General features: G+C 45.1%; 1 protein-coding gene across 2 annotated transcripts; it reads left to right on the top strand.

Moving 5' to 3' along the window:
- The first annotated feature begins 206 nt into the window (after positions 1-206).
- LOC132387216 (zinc finger protein 585A-like) lies at positions 207-23,143 on the top strand. Of its 2 annotated transcripts, none has more exons than XM_059959567.1 (3): positions 207-751; positions 2,190-2,340; positions 13,019-15,713. In XM_059959567.1, the coding sequence occupies exon 3, from the start codon at positions 13,425-13,427 to the stop codon at positions 15,063-15,065; it is 1,641 nt and encodes a 546-aa protein (XP_059815550.1). In that variant the 5' UTR covers positions 207-751; positions 2,190-2,340; positions 13,019-13,424; the 3' UTR covers positions 15,066-15,713. The 2 variants fall into 2 exon arrangements, 1 of the variants encoding a protein (XP_059815550.1); XR_009509807.1 differs by lacking the exon at positions 13,019-15,713 and adding an exon at positions 21,756-23,143 and having other exon boundaries at positions 222-751.
- Positions 23,144-23,434: the final 291 nt, after the last annotated feature.

Below are 23,434 nucleotides of genomic sequence, written 5' to 3'. Positions count from 1 at the left end.
TATTTCGTTAAGTTACTTTATTATAAGTAGATACTAATAAAAAGAGTGATTTTAACATCAAAACCAGACTCCAGTGTGAACTCTATTGCTGCTGGTTCGTTTCTAAAACGTTTCAGTTCGTAACACAGTTTTATAAAACTAGTTAGACCACATCTGGTGTGTTTCATACAGTTCAGGTCGCCCCCATTCTCGGAAGGATGTCGGGGCTTTGGAGAGGGCGCAGAAGAGGTTTACCAGGACACTGCCTGGATTAGAGGGCATGAGCTATAACGAGAGGCTGGACAAACGTGTTGTTTTCTCCAGAGCGGCGCAGGCTGGGGTGAGACTGGATGGACGTTTATAACATTACGAGAGGAATAGATAGAGTGGACAGACGATATATTTTTCCTGGGGGTTGAAATGTCTAATATATTTAAGGCGAGATGAGATGTGAGCGGCAAGTTTGCTTCTTTCCACAGACTAATGAGTAGCTGGAGTCTCTGCCTGGGGGAGGGGGGAGGTGTCGCCAATCCTGACACGTGACCCCGTTTGCCCCTCCCATTTAACCGCAGATGGGCAGCATCTGCGCGTGTTTCCGAGGCCCCGCCTCCCGATGATGTAACAATCTCTTCGCGCATGTTCACAGTCTCCGGGTGGACGGTGTTTTCCTCTCCGCTCAGAGCTGAAGTGGGTCGGCTGTGTGTTCGGGAAAGACTTTCGTCTCTTCCCTCGGGATCACTATCTGCGGGCCGAAGATATCACTTTCCCATCGGTGAGTATTGAGACCGATCCCGAGCGGGGAGATCCGATGTTGGCCGTGAGCACCGAACTGAGGGCCAGTTAATCATTTATTTTCCAGCTATCTGGGCTCGTCAGAAATGTGTCGACTTAACTTAATCTGCATTGAACGATCCAAACCAGGAGCCCAGGCTGTCTGTTTCCGCAGAATTTAAATAGAAGACTCGCAGTCAGGTCACTTGTGTCTTGTGCCGCAGATTCGCCCCGCCTCCACTTTGTGACGCAAGATCACGTGGTTGATTTTGGCCACTGACTGTGTTCAGGCATTAACTTCCCTGATCTCGCCTCGCTTCCTCAGGCTCCTCGCTTTTGTACTGGGGCTTTTTGGTTGTTGTTTCTTCTCCCGGACTGGGGTGGGTGAGAAAGGTGAACGTCCCAGGTTGTGGGGACCTTTGATTTTACTGCCTGCTTTAGCGATGGACTGGGATGTCAAGGGGAAGAATGGTTCGAGCTTCAGCACCACGCAGCGTGGTGTGTCCCTGAGCAAGGCACTTAGCCACACATTACTCCTGCACGTTTATAGCCCAGCGACGGCGGTCGGTCCAGTATAGGCAAGACAAGATCTGTATCCTAGGATCTGTAATACAAATTTCCTGAAATGGACCAGTTTTAACCTGGAAATGGAGTGATAGTATAACAGTAAAGAAAGCACAACTTTTCCCTGTCAATTATCCTGGAACCGATTTGTCTGTTATTCCTGGAAATGTGTCCGGTACAGTTGTTGCTAATGAGGTTCACATGAATAATCTCAGGAATGTTCGGCTTTATGTATGAGGAGCATTTGACGGTTCTGGACCTGGGCTCAGTGGGGTTCAGAGGGACGGTGGGGGTGGTGGAGGGATGTATGGTTAAGTAAACCTGCCGAATGCTGAAAAGCCTGGATACAGTGGACATGGAGAGGATGTTTCCATCAGACAGAGAGTCTGTGATCTGACAGCACAGTCTCAGAATAAAGATGCTTCCCTTTAAAACTGAGATGAGAAAAATTTTTTGGCCAAAAGATGTCTGATATCTGGAATTTGTTGCCGCAGAATTTGTTTGAGGCTGCCATTTGGGTATATTTGTGAAGATTAATATACTGCTGCTTGCTGAGTAGCTTCAGGGTTACAGGAGGAAGGCAGGAATATGGTGTTGGAATAAAAATCAGCCCTGGTTGAGTGGGGGACAGACCAGATGGATCGAATCACCTGATTCTGTTCCTGTGTCTTATGTCTTACCGTGACTGGATGATGGCTCCTTCTTATCCCGTATCGTCTGTGACATGTGAGGGACAATAAAAGATTGTTCATTGAGATCATTATATTTGCCTTCAATGTTTAAATTTCAGTGAGTTTTGTTCCTAGTAACATTAAGCAGATATGTTTGGTCCTCCTTTTCATTGTTAACGTGCTTCATTATCTTTCATGTTAAAGTTAAACCTGCGGTGAGAGATTTATTGGAAGAAAACGCATGACTGAAGATGAGGGAACAGCAACAAGTGAACCAGCCCGAGGATTGAGAGCACTGACTGGAGAGAACCCATCTGACTCGGAGTTTCCAGTGATTCAGTCAGGAGAAAGTTTGGTGAGTCTCATTTACTCAAACACTGGTCCTTTAGGCATTACATACATGTGCAAAGGAAGGTACAAAATAGTTGGGAGTGAGACAGAATGTGCCCAGAAGAACCAGTTATGCCAGTACCAGTCAGACCCAGTTGTGAAGAAGCCCCCACCTCCAATATTCCGTTTAAACTTTTCGGCCTTCTCCCTTAAACCATGTCCTCTGGTTTTTTTTCTCCCTTAGCCTCAGTGGAAAAAGCCTGCTTGCATTCACTCTATCTATACCCATCATAATTTTATACACCTCTATCAAATCACCCCTCATTCTCCTACACTCCAGGGAATAAAGTCCTACCATATTCAACCTTTCTCTGTAACTCAGTTTCTCAAGTCCTGGCAACATCCTTGTAAACCTTCTCTGCACTCTTTCAACCTTATTAATATCCTTCCTGTAATTCGGTGACCAAAACTGCACACAATACTCCAAATTCCCCCTCACTATTGCAATATACAACCACGCCATTACATTCCAACTCTTCTACTCAGTACTTTGATTTATAAAGGCCAATGTACCATCTCTTTACTACCCTATCTACATGTGATGCCACTTTTAGGGAATTTTCGATCAGTATTCCTAGATCCCTCTGTTCTAGTGCACTCCTCAGTGCCCTACCTTTTACCTTGTATGTTCTACATTGGTTTGACCTTCCAAAGTGCAATACCTCACACTTGTCTGTATTAAACTCCATCTGCCATTTTTCCAGCTGGTCCAGATCCCTCTGCAAGCTTTGAAAACCTTCCTCACGGTGCACTACACCTCCAATCTTTGTAGCATCAACAAATTTGCTGATCCAATTTACCAAATAATTATCCAGATCATTGATATAGATGACAAATAACAATGGACCCAGCACTGATCCCTGTGGCACACCACTAGTCACAGGCCTCCACTCAAGAGTAGCAATCCTCCACTACCACTCTCTGACTTCTCCCTTTCTCAATTCCCATTCAAATTTACTACCTCACCATGTATACCTAGTGACTGAATGTTCCTAACTAACCTCCCATGCGGGACCTTGTCAAAGGCCTTACTGAAGTCCATACAGACAACATCCACTGCCTTGCCTTCATCCACTTTCCTTGTAACCTCCTCGAAAATCTCTAATATATTTGTTAAACATGACCTACCATGCACAAAGCCGTGTTGACTCTCCCTAATAAGTCCCTGTCTATCTAAATAATTGTCGATCCTATCTCTTCGTACTCCTTCCAATAACTTACCCATGACCTACATCAAACTTTCAAGCCTATGATTTCCTGGATTACTTTTAGAGCCTGCTTTAAACAACGGAACAACATGAGCATTTCTCCAAATCTCTGGCACCTCACCCGTAGATAACGACATTTAAATATATCTGCCAGGGCCCCTGCAATTTCAACACTAGTCTCCTTCAAGGTCCGAGGGAATACCCTGTCAGGTCCTGGAGATTTATCTACCTGACTCAAGGTAGCAAGCACCTCCTCCTCTTCTATCTGTATAGGTTCCAGGACCTCAATACTTGTTTGCCTTATTTCCATTGACTCCATGTCAGTTTCCTTAGTAAATTCAGACACAAAAAAAACATTTAACATCTCCCCAATTTCTTTTGGTTCCATGCATAGCCAACCACTCTGATCTTCAAGATGACCAATTTTATCCCTTAACTATCCTTTTGCTATTAATATACCTGTGGAAGCTCTTACTATCCTTCACCTTGACTGCCAACGCTACCTCATGTCTTCTTTCAGTCCTCCTGATTTCTTACGTAAGTATTTTTTTGCACTTTTTATACCCCTCAAGGACCTTCTTTGCTCCCTGTATCTTACACATGTCATACATCTCTCTCTTCTTTATCAGAGTTCCAATATCCATCGAGAACCAAGGTTCTTTATTCTTATACACTTTGGCTTTAATCCTGAGACTTTGTTCCCAGGGTGTACTCATGGGCCGTCCAGAAATGATTTCAGCTGGTGACAACCCTGTTTTCCTCTGTGGGGTAACCCTCATGTTGAATCGGGCTAATAGTCTGACCTTCAACCAAGTGAGTCCAGTCTCCGCTGTTAGTCTGGCCAATTTACTCTTCAGAGTGCCATTGGCTCTTTCCACTCTTGCCAGTGTCCCGTGGGTGGTGTACACAGTGGAATTGTTGCTTGATAGCTAGTTTGTTACATACTCCTTCATTTACTTTCACCATAAAGTGTGGGCCATTGTTGAACTCAGCATCTCTGGCTTGTACCTGGGAATTATTTCCCGTAATAATACCTTCACAACAGTCACAGCAGTATTAAAGGTGGTTGGAATAGCTTCAATCCATCTATTAAACACATCTATAATAACTAAGCAGTATCTATCGCAATGTACTCTAGGCAATTCAATAAAATCAACTTGTAGACACAAAAAAGATCCACCTGTCAAGGGAGTTGTACCGGGTGTGCAGGGTACAGGTTACAAACCATTCCCTCCTTTCCCAGGTGTGTCAAAAATTGTATTGGTAAAAATTGTGTTGGAACACAAACCTGTCCCACTAGGTGATCCAAAAACTTAGGCAGGGGAATTTCTGGCACCCCATATGGGACCACAGTTTTCACTCCTCCTCAGAGGCATCCCCCTGAGAAGAACAAAACTCGAGGTAGCTGCAGAGCGGTGAGTAAGTTGTCATTACTAATGGGGTGGCCAGAGGAAGTCAGGAATCTCCACGTTCCCAGAGAGCCCCCTAGTCATGTACAATTCCAAATGCATAACGGGAGTCTGTGTAAACATTCCCACTTTAGTCTGTTGCTGGGATACAGGCACGAGTCAGAGCAAACAGCTCAGCCTTCTGGGCAGAGACAGCTGCTTCAAAAGAGGCCTGTTCAGTTACTTCACTGTCCTTTACTATCGCATAGTCAGAATATTGTTATCCTGCTGCATCCACAAAAGAGTTTCCATCCTCATAAAACGTTGCCTCAGGCTAGAGGGGGTATTGCAGAATGGATGGGAGAGTCTGTCCTTCTTTCACTGTGATCCGGATGGGCTAGAGGGGGTATTGCAGAATGGATGGGAGAGTCTGTCCTTCTTTCACAGTGATCCGGATGGGCTAGAGGGGGTATTGCAGAATGGATGGGAGAGTCTGTCCTTCTTTCACTGTGATCCGGATGGGCTAGAGGGGGTATTGCAGAATGGATGGGAGTCTGTCCTTCTTTCACAGTGATCCGGACGGACGAGAGGCGGTATTGCAGAATGGATGGGAGAGTCTGTCCTTCTTTCACAGTGATCCGGATGGGCTAGAGGGGGTATTGCAGAATGGATGGGAGAGTCTGTCCTTCTTTCACTGTGATCCGGAAAGGAGGGCTGACTTCATGGACTGAAATTGCCCAGAGATGGAGTACTACATCTTGGGTTCAGTCACTATTAAAAGAATGTCTTACCAGATGTCCCGTCTTCACCTCAGACTCCTTCTGGTATCGGAGTTGGCCCACGGCCAAGTCTTGCCAGTCTCCCTCGGTGCTAGAGGCCTGTTTCGTCAGGGTGTAGACAAGGAACCCTAGGCTCTTTGGCTTGAACCCAGGGCAAACCCTGAAGGTGGTATGGGGAACCACCAATCCTGTCTGTCGCCAAAAGAAATCTGGAACCTCGGCCAGAAATGCAATGCCGTCTCTTCCTTTAACCTCTCCAATCACTGTGACTGGGAACTTCTGTCCCTCGAGGGGTTTCCTCAGATGAGCACCAGGTAGGGTCATAACACAGAGTCACATGAGAGCTGGCCACTGGCAGAAGGGGTTTAAATGTACTGGAGCCCAGATAAAGAGCCCACCACTGGGTGGTCAGAGGAAGCTATCAGTTGTTTGCAGTTCCAGCATCATATCCTTGTCCGTGTATAGAATCTCGACTTCCAACGGACAGAGCAATTCTCTCCCTACGAGATTACACCCCTGTCTGGTGACTGTAAATGAAACCTCACACTGGCTCCCCTGGAATTCCACCTGCAGTGGCTGGGTACGTGAATAGGTACGTTCTGTGCCTTCGAACCCAGACAGAGTGATTGTAGCGTCTGATAGCTGGAATCCCTTTTCCGATACTATTTCCTGATCGAGGGTGTTGTGGTTGCCCCATATCAATCATAAATGGAACTGGATTTCCAGCAACTTGCAATATTACATTGGGCTCTTCCTGAGCGTTGGCAGTCATGGTTGGAAGGATCTTCTTGTCAATTTCTAAATGGGTTGTTGTCCCCACCTGTCCCTTGGTAGGTTTTTGTTCCCATTTCTGTTCCTCAGATATAGCCCGCTCGCGTCCTTCCCGCTGAGCATATTCACCTTTAATATAAGTTCCCTTCGGGGTTGATCGGGATTCGAAAGTTGTGTCCTAATGATATGTCAAAGCTCATCACATTCGATTTTGGTCATTGTCAGGGCAATCCATATTATTTGTTTTAATCATGTTGGCTAACTTAGTTGGTAAGCATTGGAGCAGTAGGGCATTGAACTGGGGGGACAGATTCCCATCATTAAAGGCATGGTCTCCTGCAAAGGTGCCTTAGCAGGCCACAAATCACTCTCAATAGTCTGGTCCCGATTCCCCAGGCTCAGGTTTGCATTTAGGTACTTTAGTGATGTTTACAGGTTGTTGGAGAGACCTTTCAAAGGCTTGAATAATCTGGTCAGTCTGTTCATTCTCATTATGGTTTTCACCTGTAACTCCTGATAGCTGTATCTCAATTCCGCCTTCCCTTTTTGCCTCTCATCAGCTGAGAGAATCATGCAGCAGTTAAATCTTGAGGAGTCGCATTAAACATTTGTATGGTACCGTGGACACACTGAGCAAACTGCACTGTTTTTTGTTTTCTATCTGGGGCCTGATTCATGATCATTATCGTTTCTTGAGGCTTCCAGGGAGCATACACAGGAATCACTGAGGGCTGTCTGTCTTCCTATTCTGAGGGGGAGCGTTTGCTACTGCTGTTCAGGAGGATTTAAACTAATGTGGCAGGGGGATGGGAACAAGTGCAGAGAGACAGAGGGGTGAAAAATGACGGTAGAAGCAATAAGTAGTAAGGTGAAAAGTAAACGTGGCAGGCAGTCAAATCCAGGGCAAAAATCAAAAAGGGCCACTTTTCAACATAATTGTATAAGGGCTAAGAGTGTGGTAAAAACAAGCCTGAAGGCTTTGTGTGTCAATGCAAGGAGCATTTGTAATAAGGTGAATGAATTGAATGTGCAGATCGTTATTAATGAATATGATATGGTTGGAATCACAGAGACATGGCTTCAGGGTGACCAAGGATAGGAGCTCAACATCCAGGGATATTCAATATTCAGGAGGGATAGACAGGAAAGAAAAGGAGGTGGGGTAGCCTTGCTGGTTAGAGAAGAGATTAACACAATAGAAAAGAAGGACATTAGCCTGGAGGATGTGGAATCGATATGGGTAGAGCTGCATAACACTAAGGGGCATAAAACGCTGGTGGGATTTGTGTACAGGCCACCTAACATTAGTAGGGAAGTTGGGGATGGCATTAAACAGGAAATTAGAAATGCGTGCAAAAAAGGAACAGCAGTTATAACGGGTGACTTCAATCTACATATAGATTGGGTGAACCAAATTGGTAAGGGTGCTGAGGAAGAGGATTTCTTAGAATGTGCGCGGGATGGTTTTCTGAACCAACATGTCGAGGAACCAACTAGGGAGCAGGTCATTCTAGACTGGGTATTGAGCAATGAGGAAGGGTTAATTAGCAATCTTGTCATGCGATGCTCCTTGTGTAAGAGTGACCATTATATGGTGGAATTCTTCATTAAGATGGAGAGTGACATAGTTAATTCAGAACCAAATGTTCTGAACTTAACGACGGGCAACTTTGAAGATATGAGACTTGATGTAGCTAAGACAGACTGGCAAATGATATTTAAAGGGTTGACGGTGGATAGAAACATAGAAAATAGGTGCCATTCGGCCCTTCGAGCCTGCACCGCCATTCAGTATGATCATGGCTGATCATCCAACTCAGAACCCTGTACCTGCTTTCTCTCCATAAACCCGATCCCTTTAGCCACAAGGGCCATATCTAACTCCCTCTTAAATATAGCCAATGAACTTGCCTCAACTGTTTCCTGTGGCAGAGAATTCCACAGATTCACCACTCTTTGTGTGAAGACGTTTTTCCTCATCTCGGTCCTAAAAGTCTTCCCCTTTATCCTTAAACTGTGACCCCTCATTCTGGACTCCCCCAACATCGGAAACAATCTTCCTGCATCTAGTCTGTCCAATCCCTTTAAAATTTTATATGTTTCAATAAGATCCCCCATCAATCTTCTAAATTCCAGTGAGTATAAGCCTAGTCGATCCAGTCTTCCTTCATATGAAAGTCCTGTCATCCCGGGAATCAATCTGGTGAACCTTTTGATTAGGGGACCAAAACTGCACACAATATTCTAGGTGCGGTTTCACCAAGGTCTTGTACAACTGCAGTAGAACCACCCTGCTCCTGTACTCAAATCCTTTTGCAATGAATGCCAGCATACCTTTCGCCTTTTTCACCGCCTGCTGTACCTGCATGCCTCCCTTCAATGACTGGTGTACAATGACACCCAGGTCTCGTTGCACCTCCCCTTTTCCTAATCGGCTACCGTTCAGATAATAATCTGTTTTCCTGTTCTTGCAACCGAAATGGATAACCTCATATTTATCCACATTAAATTGCATCTGCCAAGAATTTGCCCACTCACCTAACTTATTCAAGTCACCCTGCATCCTCTTAGCATCCTCCTCACAGCTAACACCGCTGCCCAGCTTCGTGCCATCCGCAAACTTGGAGATGCTGCATTTAATTCCCTCATCTAAATAAGTAATATATATTGTAAACAACTGGGGTCCCAGCACTGAGCCTTGCGTACCCCACCAGTCACTGCCTGCCATTCTGAAAAGGTCCCGTTTACTCCCACTCTTTGCTTCCTGTCTTCCAGCCAATTCTCTATCCACATCAATACCATACCCCCAATACTGTGTGCTTTAAGTGTACACACTAATCTCCTGTGTGGGACCTTGTCAAAAGCCTTTTGAAAATCTAAATATACCACATCTACTGGCTCTCCCCTATCCACTCTTATTAGTTACATCTTCAAATAATTCTATAAGATTCGTCAGACATGACTTTCCTTTCACAAATCCATGCTGACTTTGTCCAATGATTTCACCTTTTTCCAAATGTGCTGTTATCACATCTTTGATAACCGACTCTAGCATTCTCCCCACCACCGACGTCAGACTAATCGGTCTATAATTCCCTGGTTTTTCTCTCCCTCCTTTTTTAAAAAGTGGGGTTACATTAGCCACCCTCCAATCCTCAGGAACTAATCCAGAATCTAAGGAGTTTTGAAAAATTATCACTAATGCATCCACTATTTCTTGGGCTACTCTGGGATGCAGACCATCTGGCCCTGGGGATTTATCTGCCTTTAATCCCTTCAATTTACCTAACACCACTTCCCTACTAACATGTATTGCCCTCAGTTCCTCCATCTCACTAGACCCTCGGTCCCTTACTATTTCCGGAGGGTTATTTATGTCCTCCTTAGTGAAGACAGAACCAAAGTAGTTATTCAACTGGTGTGCCATGTCTTTGTTCCCTATGATCAATTCACCTGTTTCTGACTGTAAAGGTCCTTACATTTGTCTTGACCAAACTTTTTCTTTTCACATATCTGTAAAAGCTGTTACAGTCAGTTTTTATGTTCCCTGCCGGCTTTCTCTCATAATATTTTTTCCCTTTCCTAATTAAGCCCTTTGTCCTCCTCTACTGGTCTCTGAATTTCTCCCAGTCCTCAGGTGTGCCGCTTTTTTTTTTTGCTAATTTATCTGTTTCTTCTTTGGACTTGATACTATCCTTAATTTCCTTTGTCAGCCACAGGTGCACTACCTTCCCTGGCTTATTCTATGAAGAATTGTTGTAGTTCATCCATGCAATCTTTAAATGCTTGCCATTGCATATTCACCGTCAACCCTTTAAGTATCATTTGCCAGTCTATCTTAGCTAATTCACATCTTATACCTTCAAAGTTACCTTTCTTTAAGTTCAGAACCTTTGTTTCTGAATTAACTATGTCACTCTCCATCTTAATGAAGAATTTCACCATATAATGGTCACTCTTACCCAAGGGGCCTCGCACGACAAGATTGCTAGCTAACCCTTCCTTTTTGCTCAATACCCAATGTAGAATGGCCTGCTCTCTAGTTGGTTCCGCAACATTCATATGCAATGGCAAGCATTTAAAGATTGCATGGATGAACTACAACATGTTTTAAGTTTTTCAGCTTAAACCTATTCCCCCTCGTGTTAGCTGTTTCAGCCCTGGGGAAAAAGCCTCTGGCTATCCACACGACCAATGCCTCCCATCATCTTATACACCTGCATGAATTTCTTGCATGATTTTCTCCGGGCTGAACAAGACGATGAGCTCACTGTGGTTTTGACGTTCTCTCTCTCTCTCTCTCTCTCTCTCTCTCTCTCTCTCTCCTTGTGTCTAATGTCACAGTCCCGCCTCACTCAGGCACCTAAAGTGACACTCACAGTAAACGAACCTGCAGTCTCGTAACACAATGCACCTCTAAAGTCTGACAGCAGACTAGCAAGTGAATCTTCGATGGTGCAGAGTCAAAAACCAAAAAGTTGCCAGCCTGAGTCAGCGCTTTGGGGCTCCAGAGAGCGATGGGGTCTAGAGTTTACCAGGAGGAGGAGGAGGAATTAGACCAGCAGGATATGGCTACAAAAAAAAGGTCAGAAACATTTGGAAACTGGTTGACAGGAAAAAAAGGTGGATAATTTCGGGCAGCAAATGTGGAGAGGAATTAAAAAGACAATGTTTAGGCAGAGCCCCTTCCGCATGCCTAGACTATGTACTCCGCTGCTTCGTTGCTCTCTGAATTGCAGAGTTCCTCCAGCGTTTTGTGTGTGTGCGTCTCTGTATTTCCAGCAACTGCAGAATCTCCTGTGTTTTATATCTGCATTTTACTTTGGCGTTAGATACACGTTGATATTGAGTATATTGTTTATGGGAGCCACTTTCTGCATTAAAAGAGCTGCAGATTTTTCTATACACTCTATATTAAAAAAAAAGAGGCATGGACATTGAACCGGTGCTGACAGAAATGTTTAATGGCACCGTGATTACCCATAGGGCTATGCGTTAAGAATTTTGCCGATGCTGAAGCGCTGATGAAATGCGCAGTACACAGAAGGGTTTGAAAATGTCGGGTGCAGGTAATAGCGATTCTCCGTGTTTTTATCTTAAACACCAACTTCGTGACAATTCCTGTGAAATCTGGACACCGTGGCCAACAATCCTGCTCTTGTCCCTGTCTCTCAGCAGCACGATCCGTACACGGGCCCCGGGGAGCTTCCAGCTGCTGAGTGAATGGAAACCGATTGATCTTTCAGACAGAGCTGAGCTCCAGCTATAATAAAGGCAAGGATTAGGAACTCAGAGAAAGGGAACAAAATCTTTTACATCACCAGTTGAGAAAATCACCTTTGTTCTACCTCCAATCACTAATAAGAGAAAATCTGAAGATGCTGGAAATCCAAGCAACATGCACAAAATGCTAGAGGAATTCAGCATTAGTACTCTTTTCCATAGCTGCTGCCTGGCCTGCTGAGTTCCTCCAGCATTTTGTGTCTGTTGCTTGTTCTACCTCCTCTGGTTCTGGACTTTTCTACCGGTGAGAGCATGTATTGTCCCATTCTCTCTGGGTACTGAATGATATCAAGCACCTTTGCCCTGGGCAGCAAGTAGCTTTCACATCACAAATGTGCCAGACTCCAGTGAGACAGAAAGACTACTGCCCTTCCCTTCGTATTCATTGGCATTGCAATCACTGAGTTTCACCACTGTCAGTCTTTGTCTGATGTGTGTGTTGTGGCAATGCAAACATTGCTGGAGAATTGGGGAAGGCTTCAGGGGAATATAGAAACTGAGTTCACCACTGTCATTCATTGGGGTGGGGAGGGTTCAGGGGAAATATTTATGTAGAATACAGAAACTGGTGATACTTGTGTGTATTTTGGTGTTGCAAAAGTTGCTGGAGAATTTGCAAGTGGGAAGAAGTGGAATGATATTTGGAAATCTGACTTGTTAAAGCATAACTTAGCAAGCAAACAACATATGGACAATATGCAAAAACTTTGGTGAGAAAATCCTTCATTACCCATTACAGGCCTACTACATAGGTTGTGTGAGAGTGTGGATTGAACCCAGAGGAGATCAAAGTTTCTATTGACTGTGATTTTCTAGCTGTGAAAATGAATACCTCTCTACATAAAACTCACCGTGCACATCTTGTCACTGGGTAAAAAAAAATGCACAGTGCAAGATTTATGTACACACTTGTTATTACAAATTAGAGGGAAGATGGGGGGACCTGTAGTGTCCCTGATGCCCTCACTTACAAGAAGTGCATCCAGCTGCAGCTTGTAACCCTGCACTTTAAGGAGTTGGAACTTGAAACGCATATGGGAATTGATGGTCATTCCAGATACCAGCACTCTGCCCAGTCAGGAGATGATTTATCTTCCAACTTGGGTTTAACCTCACTGTAACAGTGTGATACGAAATCAAATCTTGGCAATTCAAGTAATCGCATCTGAAATGTTGTCCTACACTCATTGATGGATTTTGTAAATCTTTTACAGGTTAAAAACTGGAAGGAATATGTCTCCAGGAACCTCAAACAAGGCACAACAATTTTCTTGTCTCTGTCTAGATATTTAAGAAGTGGAGCAAGGGATTCAATCGACCATCCTTCCTGCTCAGACTGTGGGGAGGGATTCTCTTGGTCATCTGACCAACTCGCAAGCCGGGCATTTTACACAGGAGAGAGGCCGTTCACCCGCACAGACAGTGGGAATCGATTCACTCGGTCATTTCAACTGAAGGTACATCAGCAAGTTCACACTGGGCAAGGCCATTCATCTGTTCTGTGTGTGAGAAAGGATTCTATCGGGCATCCCACCTGCGGACAGACCAGTCAGATGACACTGGGCAGAGCTGGTCATCTGCTGAATTTCGGGGAAGGGATTCTTTCAGTCATCTGACCTAATGGCACACCAGCGTGTTCACACGAGGGGGCGGCCATTCACCTGCACAGTCTGTGGGAAGGGATTCACTGCATCATCCAACCTACAGAGACATCAGCGTGTTCACACTGGGGAGAAGCCATTCACCTGCTCAGTCTGTGGGAAGGGATTCACTCAGTCATCCCACCTACAGAGTCATCAGCGAGTTCACACTGGGGAGAAGCCGTTCACCTGCTCAGTCTGTGGGAAGGGATTCTCTCAGTCATCCAACCTACAGAATCATCAGCGAGTTCACACTGGGGAGAAGCCGTTCACCTGTTCAGAATGTGGGATAGGATTCACTCAGTCATCCCAACTACTGGCACATCAGTCAGTTCATAATGGTGAGTGGCCATTCACCTGCTCAGTCTGTGGGAAGGGATTCACTCAGTCATCCAACCTACAGAGTCATCAGCGAGTTCACACTCGGGAGAAGCCATTCACCTGCTCAGTCTGTGGGAAGGGATTCACTCAGTCATCCCAACTACAGAATCATCAGCGAGTTCACACTGGGGAGTGGCCGTTCACCTGCTCAGAATGTGGGAAAAGATTCGCTCAGTCATCCACCCTACTGAGTCATCAGCGTGTTCACACTGGGGAGAGGCCATTCACTTGCTCAGTCTGTGGGAAGGGATTCTCTCACTCATCCACCCTACAGAGACACCAGCGAGTTCACACTGGGGAGAGACCATTCACCTGCTCAGTCTGTGGGAAGGGATTCACTCAGTCATCCATCCTACGGAGTCATCAGCGAGTTCACACTGGGGAGAAGCCATTTACCTGCTCAGTCTGTGGGAAGGGATTCACTCAGTTATCCAGCCTGCAGAGTCATCAGCGATTTCACACTGGGGAGAAGCCATTCACCTGCTCAGTCTGTTGGAAGGGATTTACTCGGTCATCCATCCTACAGAGTCATCAGCGAGTTCACACTGGGGAGAAGCCGTTCACCTGCTCAGTCTGTATGAAGGGATTCACTCAGTTATCCAGCCTACAGAGTCATCAGCGAGTTCACACTGGGGAGAAGCCATTCACCTGCTCAGACTGTGGGAAGAGTTTCACTCGGTCATCCCAACTACTGGCACACCAGTCAGTTCATACTGGGGAGAAGCCATACACCTGCGCAGTCTGTGGGAAGGGATTCTCTGAGTCATCCAGATTACTGAGTCATCAGCGAGTTCATACTGGGGAGAAGCCATTCACCTGCTCAGACTGTGGGAAGGGATTCACTCAGTCATCCAATCTACAGAATCATCAGCGAGTTCACACTGGGGAGAAGCCATTCACCTGCTCAGTCTGTGGAAAGGGATTCACTCGGTCATCCCACCTACAGAATCATCAGCGAGTTCACACTGGGGAGAAGCCATTCATCTGCTCAGAATGCGGGAAGGGATTCACTCAGTCATCCACCCTACTGAGTCACCAGCGAGTTCACACTGGGGAGAAGCCATTCACCTGCTCAGTCTGTGGGAAGGGATTCACTCGTTCATCCACCCTACAGAGTCATCAGCGAGTTCACACTGGGGAGAAGCCGTTCAGCTGCTCAGTCTGTGGGAAGGGATTCACTCAGTCATCACAACTACTGGCACACCAGTCAGTTCACAGTGGCGACTGGCCGTTGTTATGAATCCCTGGGTTTCGTTTGCTGTGGACTGTTATTTTAAGAGAGAGAGAGATTAGGATGCCGATTCAGTCTGACTTGCAGCTTGTTTTCATTGCTTGCAGCTTGTTTAATTTTAACCGAGGACACAGACACTCAGAGTCAGACGGAGACAAAGGAGGAAAAATGGAAGGATCGAAACCAGGGAACTAGTGGCCAAGGGTCACTGTTTGGAACTTTCCTATGCCCATAAGGATGGGTTAATTATTGATTCACCGTACATCGAATGTGTGGTTGTCACCTCATTTGATCCTTAAGAGTGGATCGGATTTGGCGCATCCTGTGGAGACCACTTATGTATTAACCCTTGCCTGGCTGTGGTGTGGTAGTTCACGAAGACGATACTGCTTGTGACAAGTCACTTTCGATGATAATTTGTATGTGGATTTGGAATGATGATGTACAAAATCTCCAGCAACTGTTCTCTCGTTTTACCACCGTGGAACCTGTGCAATTCTACATATTTGACTTCTCTCGCCATTTACCCTGGATTATAAGTCTCTCTCTCTCATCGCCTATTCTGTAGTTGAACTGAACTTTAATACTTTACCATCTCAAGACTGTAAGCCTTGTTTCCCCCGAGCTCAATAGTTTGGGAGTTATATTTACACACATTTATAAACGTAACACTGTTAACTTCTGTTTATCTTGTTTAAGTTGCAATTTTACAAGTAGATTCTAATAAAGACAGATTTAACATCAAAACCAGACTCCAGGTGTAGTCTATTGCTGCTGGCTTGTTTCTAAAGCATTATGGTTCGTAACAAATTTGGGGCCTGCGTCTGGGATATGAACAAATTTGGGGGCTATTGATCGATGAATTATCGATTTGATTGAGGAAATCCCTTTTGATTTATTTGTGTGTGGAAATCAGCAGCAATGGACAATTATAAATTTCTGGAAGCGCCAACCCCTGAGGCATTAGGAAAAGCCAAAAAGAATGAATTGCTGACTGTTGCTAATGGGCTGAATCTTAAGCAGGTAAGGGGGTGTGAAGGACCAGGGCAAGCATAAAACTGGGAGAGGAGTTAAAGGTAAACCAATAGGGGTTTTATTATAAAATATAGGCATCCACCCCCTTTTTCAGAGACTGGGATCCCTGTTTCAACCGGTAATGATTTGCATTGCAATGTGTTCACCTCTCAGTCCTCGATTCTCTAAATGAAAGGGTTATCACATTTGATCTTTCTTTATATGATGACCCAACCATTTCAGGGATCAGTCTGTTGAAACTTCATTGCACTCTCTAATACAAATACTCTCCAATCACTTTTTTAATCCTCTGTGCAAAAAAATGTCCATCTTCCGCAGCCCCGTGTTGCCCCAACGACTCACCTCCTACCCCCGTCATTGGCCCCACTTGCAGGTCAACCGTCTGTCGGTGTTTCCTCCCCTATGTGAATCCCTCTGCTCGCCACCACCGTGGGCTCAGACATTTCCACAGATTTCCACCGGGGCAAACATCTTGTCCGCTCCCTCTCACACCATCTTTTTCCTGTCAATTAAATCCCTCCTCTCCCTCCCCAGGGAACTGGCATCAAACCGACAGGCCGAGCGGTCTCCACCTCTCGGCGACATATCAGACTCCGGCTGCAGGAGACGCTTCACAAACGCCCCAACTTCCCTTGGAGGGAAATGGAAATAAATCAAAAAACGGACATTTACTCCGCTGTGATGTGGAGTTTGAGGCCGGAGCGGGAGGCGAACTCAGCGGGGGTAACACCCTCTGGACTTGTCCACCTCTGCGACTGGTGGTAACAAGTGATTGACATCGCTTTGCACCAATGGGAATAGCGCAGCCCCTGAATCCTTTGTTGACAGCGGTGGGGGGAGGGCTGGTCACGTGACTGTTAGCCCAGCTATTAAACTGATAAAGCCCGAGCTCACCAGCGCATGGATGACGTAAGACGCTGTGCATGTAAGGGCAGATCCCGGTGTGGGAAGCCCATGCGTGACGTCAGGCGCGAGGGGGGTCTGTGCGACGTCACCTGTGGGGATGCGCTCTCATTTAAATGCACCTTAATCTGCGTTTCTTATGATTTCAGAGGGACAGCAACATTAATCACGGGTTTCATTACTGAATCCACTGTTGTGAGATGTAAAGTCAACTGTTATGTGTCCGGCTGGGCCGTGTTGTTTTGGGGGCTATTGATCGATTAATTAGCTATTTGATCGGGCATATCCCTTTAGATTTATTTGTGGAAATCAGCAGCAGTGGATATCGATAAATTTCTGTAGGTTGGATGACTGAGTGAATCCCTTCCCACGTACTTCCTCATCTTGGTCTTCCTGGAATCATTCTTTGAAACTTCTCCGGACCCACTCAATTACGAGCACATCTTTTGCTCAGATAATAAGACGTAAGTACAGATCGGAATCTGCTCATAATGCACCAACAGTGATCTGCCCAATGCGTTATAAAGCTATTGTATCGCATCCTTGCTCTTATATTGTTAACATTGCAGTTGTCATCCTTAATCAACTCAATCTGCAAGCAAATCTTTAGGGCCTCTTGCTCAAGGACTCACAAGCACTTATGCACATCTAATTTTTTCAAGTTTCTCCCATTTTTTTTTCTACGCCAAATACTTCTACCAAATGTACATGAGTTGCATACACTGTATTTCAACTGCTACTTTGCTGGCCTTCTCCAGACCTATCGAAGTCCTTCTGCAGACTCCCGCTTTGCTCTAAACTACCTGTCCCGTACCTATCTTTGTATCAACTGCAATGTTCGTCACCAAGGTATCAATTCTGTCATCCATCTCATTCACATTTAACATGAAATGATGCGGTCTCAATACTGACCCCTACAGAGCAGCATGAGTTACCGACAGCAAAACAGAATTGCCCACATTATTCTGACTCTTTCTCCCTTGTCAGTACAAGTTTCTTTCCTGTAATTCCATGAGCTGTGATCCTGTTAAGCAGCCTCACGTGCAGCACCTTAGAAACTTCGAAAACCTGCGGCACGTTACAGGCCCTTTGGCTCACAAAGCGATGCCGAACATGTCCTTGCTCTAGAAATGCCAAGGGTTACCTACAGCTCTCTGTATTTCTAATCTCCGTGTACCTATCCAGGAGTCTCTTAAAAGACCCTATCGTGTCCGCCTCTACCACGATTGCCGGCAGCCCATTCCAAACACTTACCACTCTCTGTGTAAAAAACTTACCCCTGACATCTCCTCTGTACCTACTTCCAAACATCTTCAAACTATGCCCTCGTGCTTGCAATTTCAGCCCTGGGAAAAAGCCTCTAACTATCCATACGATCAATGTCTCTCATTTTCTTGAACAACTCTATCAGGTCACCGCTCATCCTCCATCACTCCAAGGAGAAAAGACTGAGTTCACTCAACCTATTCTCAAAAGACATGCTCTCCTATCCAGACACCATCCTCGTAAATCTCCTCAGCAACCTTTCTATGGCTTCCACATCCTTCCTGTAGTTTGGCGACCAGAACTGAGCACAGTACTCCAAGTGGGGTCTGAACAAAGTCCTATATAGCTGCAACATTACATCTCGGCTTTTAAACTCAAGCCTACGGTTGATTAAGGCCAATGCACAGTATGGCTTCTTAACCACAGAGTCAACCTACATAGCAGCTTTGAGTGTCCTATGGACTCCGTCCCCAAGATCCCTCTGTTCCTCCACACTGCCAAGAGGCTTACAATTAATACTATATTCTATAATATTTGACAGACGAAAATGAACCACATCACACTTCTTTGGGTTGAACTCCGTTTGCCACTTCTCAGCCCAGGTTTGCAGACTATCAATATCCCCTTGCAACCTAACCCAACCTTTGTGTCATCAGCAAATTTGCTAACCTGTACCTCCACATCCTTATCCAGGTCATTTATAAAAGTCACGAAGGGTAGGGGTCCCAGAACCGATCCCTGAGGCAGACCACTGGTCACCGACCTCCATGCAGAATATGACCAGTGTACAACCACTCTTTGTCTTCTGTGAGCAAGGCAGCTCTGGATGCACAAAGCAATGTGTCCTTGGATCCCATGCTTCCTTACTTTTTCAATCAGCCTTGCATGGGGTACCTTGTTGAAGATCATCTGAAAATCCAAGCAAACAACATACACTGCCTCTGCTTTATCTACCTTGCCTGTTATTTCCGCAAAGTATTCCAAGAGATTTGTCAGTCAAGATTTCCTTGAAGAAATCCGACTGACTTTGGCCTACTTCATCATGTTTCCCCAATTACAGTACCCAAAAAACACACTCTTAGTACACTCTAACATCTTCCTGACCACTAACTGTCCAATAATTTTCTTTCTTGTGCCCCCTCTCTTCTTAAAGAGTGGAGTGACATTTGCAAATTTCTGATCCACCAGAACCGTTCTAAAATCTAGTGATTTGTGATAGATCATTACTCATCACTTGAAGAGGAAACTACGAGGGAACTTCTTCATTCAGAGGCGGGGAGAGTGTGCCCCGAGCTGCCAGAGCAAGTGGCAGGGACGATTGTAATCTTTAAGAGAAGTTTGCTTAGGTCACTGGATGAGAAGCATATGGAGGGCGATAGTCCAGGTGGAATTTGTTGGAACTCGGAAGATTAATGCTTTAGCACGGACTAGACTGACCGAATGGCATTTTCCTGTATTGTAGTGTCTTATGACTCTAATGCCTTCACAATCTCTTCAGCTTCCTCTTTCTGAACTCTGCGTTGTCTTATCTACCTTCAGGCCTTTCAGCTTCAAAAACACCTTCTCTCCTTGGTAAAAGCATGTATCCTCACTTCTGCCCCAGGTGAATGTTTGGCATTTATGTAATAAATTTAATGACACAACTGTAGTGGGTGACTTCAATCTGCAGGAGGATTGGGAAAGTCAGATTGGCGTTAAATCGCAAAAGAAGGGATGTATTGAATGCAAACGAAATGGCTTTTTAGAGCAGCTGATGGTTGAGCCTACTCGGGGAACTGCGATCTTAGATTGGGTGTTGTGTAATAACCCAGATCTTATTAGGGAGTTTAATGTAAAGGAACCATTAGAAGGCAGTGATCATAATATGATTGAATTCCCACTGCAATTTGTGAGGGAGAAGCACAGGTCACATGTGTGGTATCTCAATGGAATGAAAGTGAATTACAGAGGCATGAGAAAGGTGATTCCCCAGGTGGATTGGAGGATGCTGGTGGAGATGACGTCAGAGCAGAAATGGCTGACGTTTCTGGGAATAGTTCATAATGTACAGGATAGATATGTCCCACAGACGTAGTTCTCAAACAGCGGGGCTAGGCTATCGTGGCTGACAAAGGAAGTTAAGGACTGTATAAAAGCATATAAGGTAGCAAAAATGAGTAGTAGGTTGGATAGCTGGGTAGCTTTTAATATCCAACAACAGGCAAATTTAAAATAAAAGCTATAAGGGGAAAGGTGAAATAAGACAGCAAACTATACAATAATATAAACCAGTTATAAAATATACGGAAGGGAGGTGAGAGTTGATATTGGACCACTGGAAAATGATGCTCATGGGGTACAAATGGGGAAGAGATGGCAGATGAACTTGATAGATACTTTGCATCCGTCTTGTCTGTGGAAGACACCACCAGTGTGCCAGAGATCCAGGAGTGTCAGGGAACAGGAGTGAGTGCCATTGCTTTTACAAAGGAAAACGTGCTCGGCAAACTCAGGTTCTGAAAGTGGATAAGTCACCTGGACCAGATGGACTACATCTCAGAGTCCTGAGAGAGGTTGCTGGAGAGATAACAGATGCATTGGTCATGACACGTCAAGAATCATTTGATTCTGGCATTGTCCCGGAGGACAGGAAGATCGCAAATGCCAATCCACTCTTTGAGAAGGGAGGAAGGCAAAGTAAAGCAAATTATAGTCGTTAGCCTAATCTCAGTGGCTGGGAAAGTGTGGAGTCATGATAACAGTTGAGGTTTTGGTGTACTAGGAGACTAATGATATAATGTCAAAGCCAGCTTGGTTCTATACAGGGAAATCTTGCCTGACAAGTCTGTTACAGATCTTCGAGGAAGTCATAAGCAGGATGGACAAACGAGAGACAGTGGATTTCATTTACTTGGATTTTCAGAAAGCTTCTGATAGGGTGTCACACATGAGACTGCTTAACAGGATAAATGTCAGAAGTAATACTGGCATGGATAGAGGAATGGCTGACAGCCAAGAGGCAGCGAGTGGGAATAAAAGGGGCCTTTTCTGGTTGGCCAGCAGTGATTAGTGGTCTTCAGGGGTCAGTATTCGGACCGCTACTTTTCACAGTTTGTCAATAATTTGGATAATGGAACTGATGGCTGTGACAAGGTTTGTGGATGATACAAAGGTAGGTGGAGGCGATGGTAGTGCTGACGAAGCAATGCGATTGCAGCAGGACACAGACAAATTTGAAGAACGATCAAGAAAGTGGCAGATGGAATACCCTATTGGGAAAAGTACGGTAGTGCATTTCGGCAAAAGGAACAATAGTGAACTGTTATGTGATTGGGGAGAATGTTCAAGCCACAGAAGTACAGAAGGAAACGTGATGATGATGATAATGTCCTCGACTCAGGACTGACTCAGGGCAGCGTCGGGCATTTTCATGCCTTACAAGGCGCGAATCGGAAGGTTGTGTAGGGCGCTTCTCCTCACATAGACATTTCACAGTATTTTTCTTTATTTTATGAGGTCGAATTGCGAGCTCAACACTCAACCCGGCACGGATGGAAAGCGTACTCGGGAGAGGCCCGACTGTATTCGAACCCGGGAACCTCCGTTACGGAGTCCGGCGCTGACGTCACTACGACACCAGGACCTTGGGCAAGACTCCCAGAAGATTAACTTCCGGGTTGAGTCTGTGGTAAAGAAGGCAAATACAATGCTGGCTTTATTTAAAGTGAAGTAGAATATATCAGCAAGGAGATAATGCTGATACTTTACAAGACACTCTTCAGGCCGCACGTCAGAACATAAGAAATGGGAGCAGGAGTCGGCCATTGGCCCATTGAGTATATCCCGCCATGCAATAAGATCATGGCTGATCCGTCAGGAAAATCAGCTCCATCTACCTGCCTTTTCCCTATAACCCTTCATTACCTTATTCTGCAAAAACCTATCTAACTATATCTTAAATATACTTCGTGAGGAAACCTCAACTGCTTCCCTGGACAGAGAAGTCCACAGATTCACCATTCTGTGGGAAAAGCAGTTTCCCCTCATCTCCGTCCTAACTCTTCTCTCCTGAATCTTGAGGCAATGTCCCCGAGTTTTACTCTCATCTACCAATGGAAACAACTTTCCTACTTCTATCTTATCTATCCCTTTCAAAATTCTGGGTATTTCTATAAGATTCCCTCTCATTCTTCTGAACCCCAGAGAGAAAAGTCCCAGGCGACTCAATCCCTCCTCATCCCTGGAATCAAACTGTTTCACCTTCTCTGCATTGCCTCCAAAGCCAGTACTACATATCCTTCCTCGAGTACGGAGACCAGAACTGGACACAGTACTCCAGGGGCGGCCTCACCTGTACCCTGTATAGTGGCAGCATTACCTCCCTGCTCTTGAATTCAATCCCTCTACCAATGAAGGCTAACATTCCGTTAGTTAGAGTATGCGGGACTTCTATCTTAGAAAATGTGTGTTATCATTGGAGAGAGTCCAGTGGATCTTCAAGAAGACGATTTCGGGAATGAAGGGGTTAAGCATGAGAAGCGTTTGCCAGCTTTGGGCCTGTACTCCTGCACTGACTTATGTTTAGTAAATGTGTGTGGGGGGTGTTCAGAAGCTGCAGAAGGCTGTAAATCTCGTCACCTCTTTGTAGTACGAGACTACAAAGTATCCAGGACATCTTCAGGAAGCGGTATCACAGAAGGGCAGAGTCCATTATAAAGGACCTCCAGCACCCAGGACAGGCCCTTTCCTCACTGTTACCATCAGGTAGGAGATACAGAAGCCTGAAGGCGCACACTCAGTGATTCAGGAAAAGCTTCTTCCCCTCTGCCATCTGATTCCTGAATGGACTTTGAAAGCTTTGGACACTCTTCAATATACAGTATTTCTGTTTTTACACATTTTAATAATCTATTCATCACACATAATTGATTTACTTGTTGATTATTGTTTTAATTAATTTATTATTATTATTATCTATGTCAGAATATGAATTGCATTGAACTGCTGTTTGATTATTGTTTTAATTCATTTATTATTATTATCTATGCCAGAATATGAATTGCATTGAACTGCTGCTGCTGTCAATAAATTTCACGCCAAATGCCGGTGGTAATAAACCTCATCCTGAATCTTGAATCTCACTGAAACCCACCGAATGTGGAAAGGTCCGGATAGGGTGGATGAGGAGAGGCCTT

The sequence above is a fragment of the Hypanus sabinus genome, unplaced genomic scaffold, assembly GCF_030144855.1.
Source record: "Hypanus sabinus isolate sHypSab1 unplaced genomic scaffold, sHypSab1.hap1 scaffold_164, whole genome shotgun sequence".
Classification (NCBI taxonomy): domain Eukaryota; kingdom Metazoa; phylum Chordata; class Chondrichthyes; order Myliobatiformes; family Dasyatidae; genus Hypanus; species Hypanus sabinus.
This window is presented reverse-complemented; position numbering and strand designations above follow the sequence as displayed.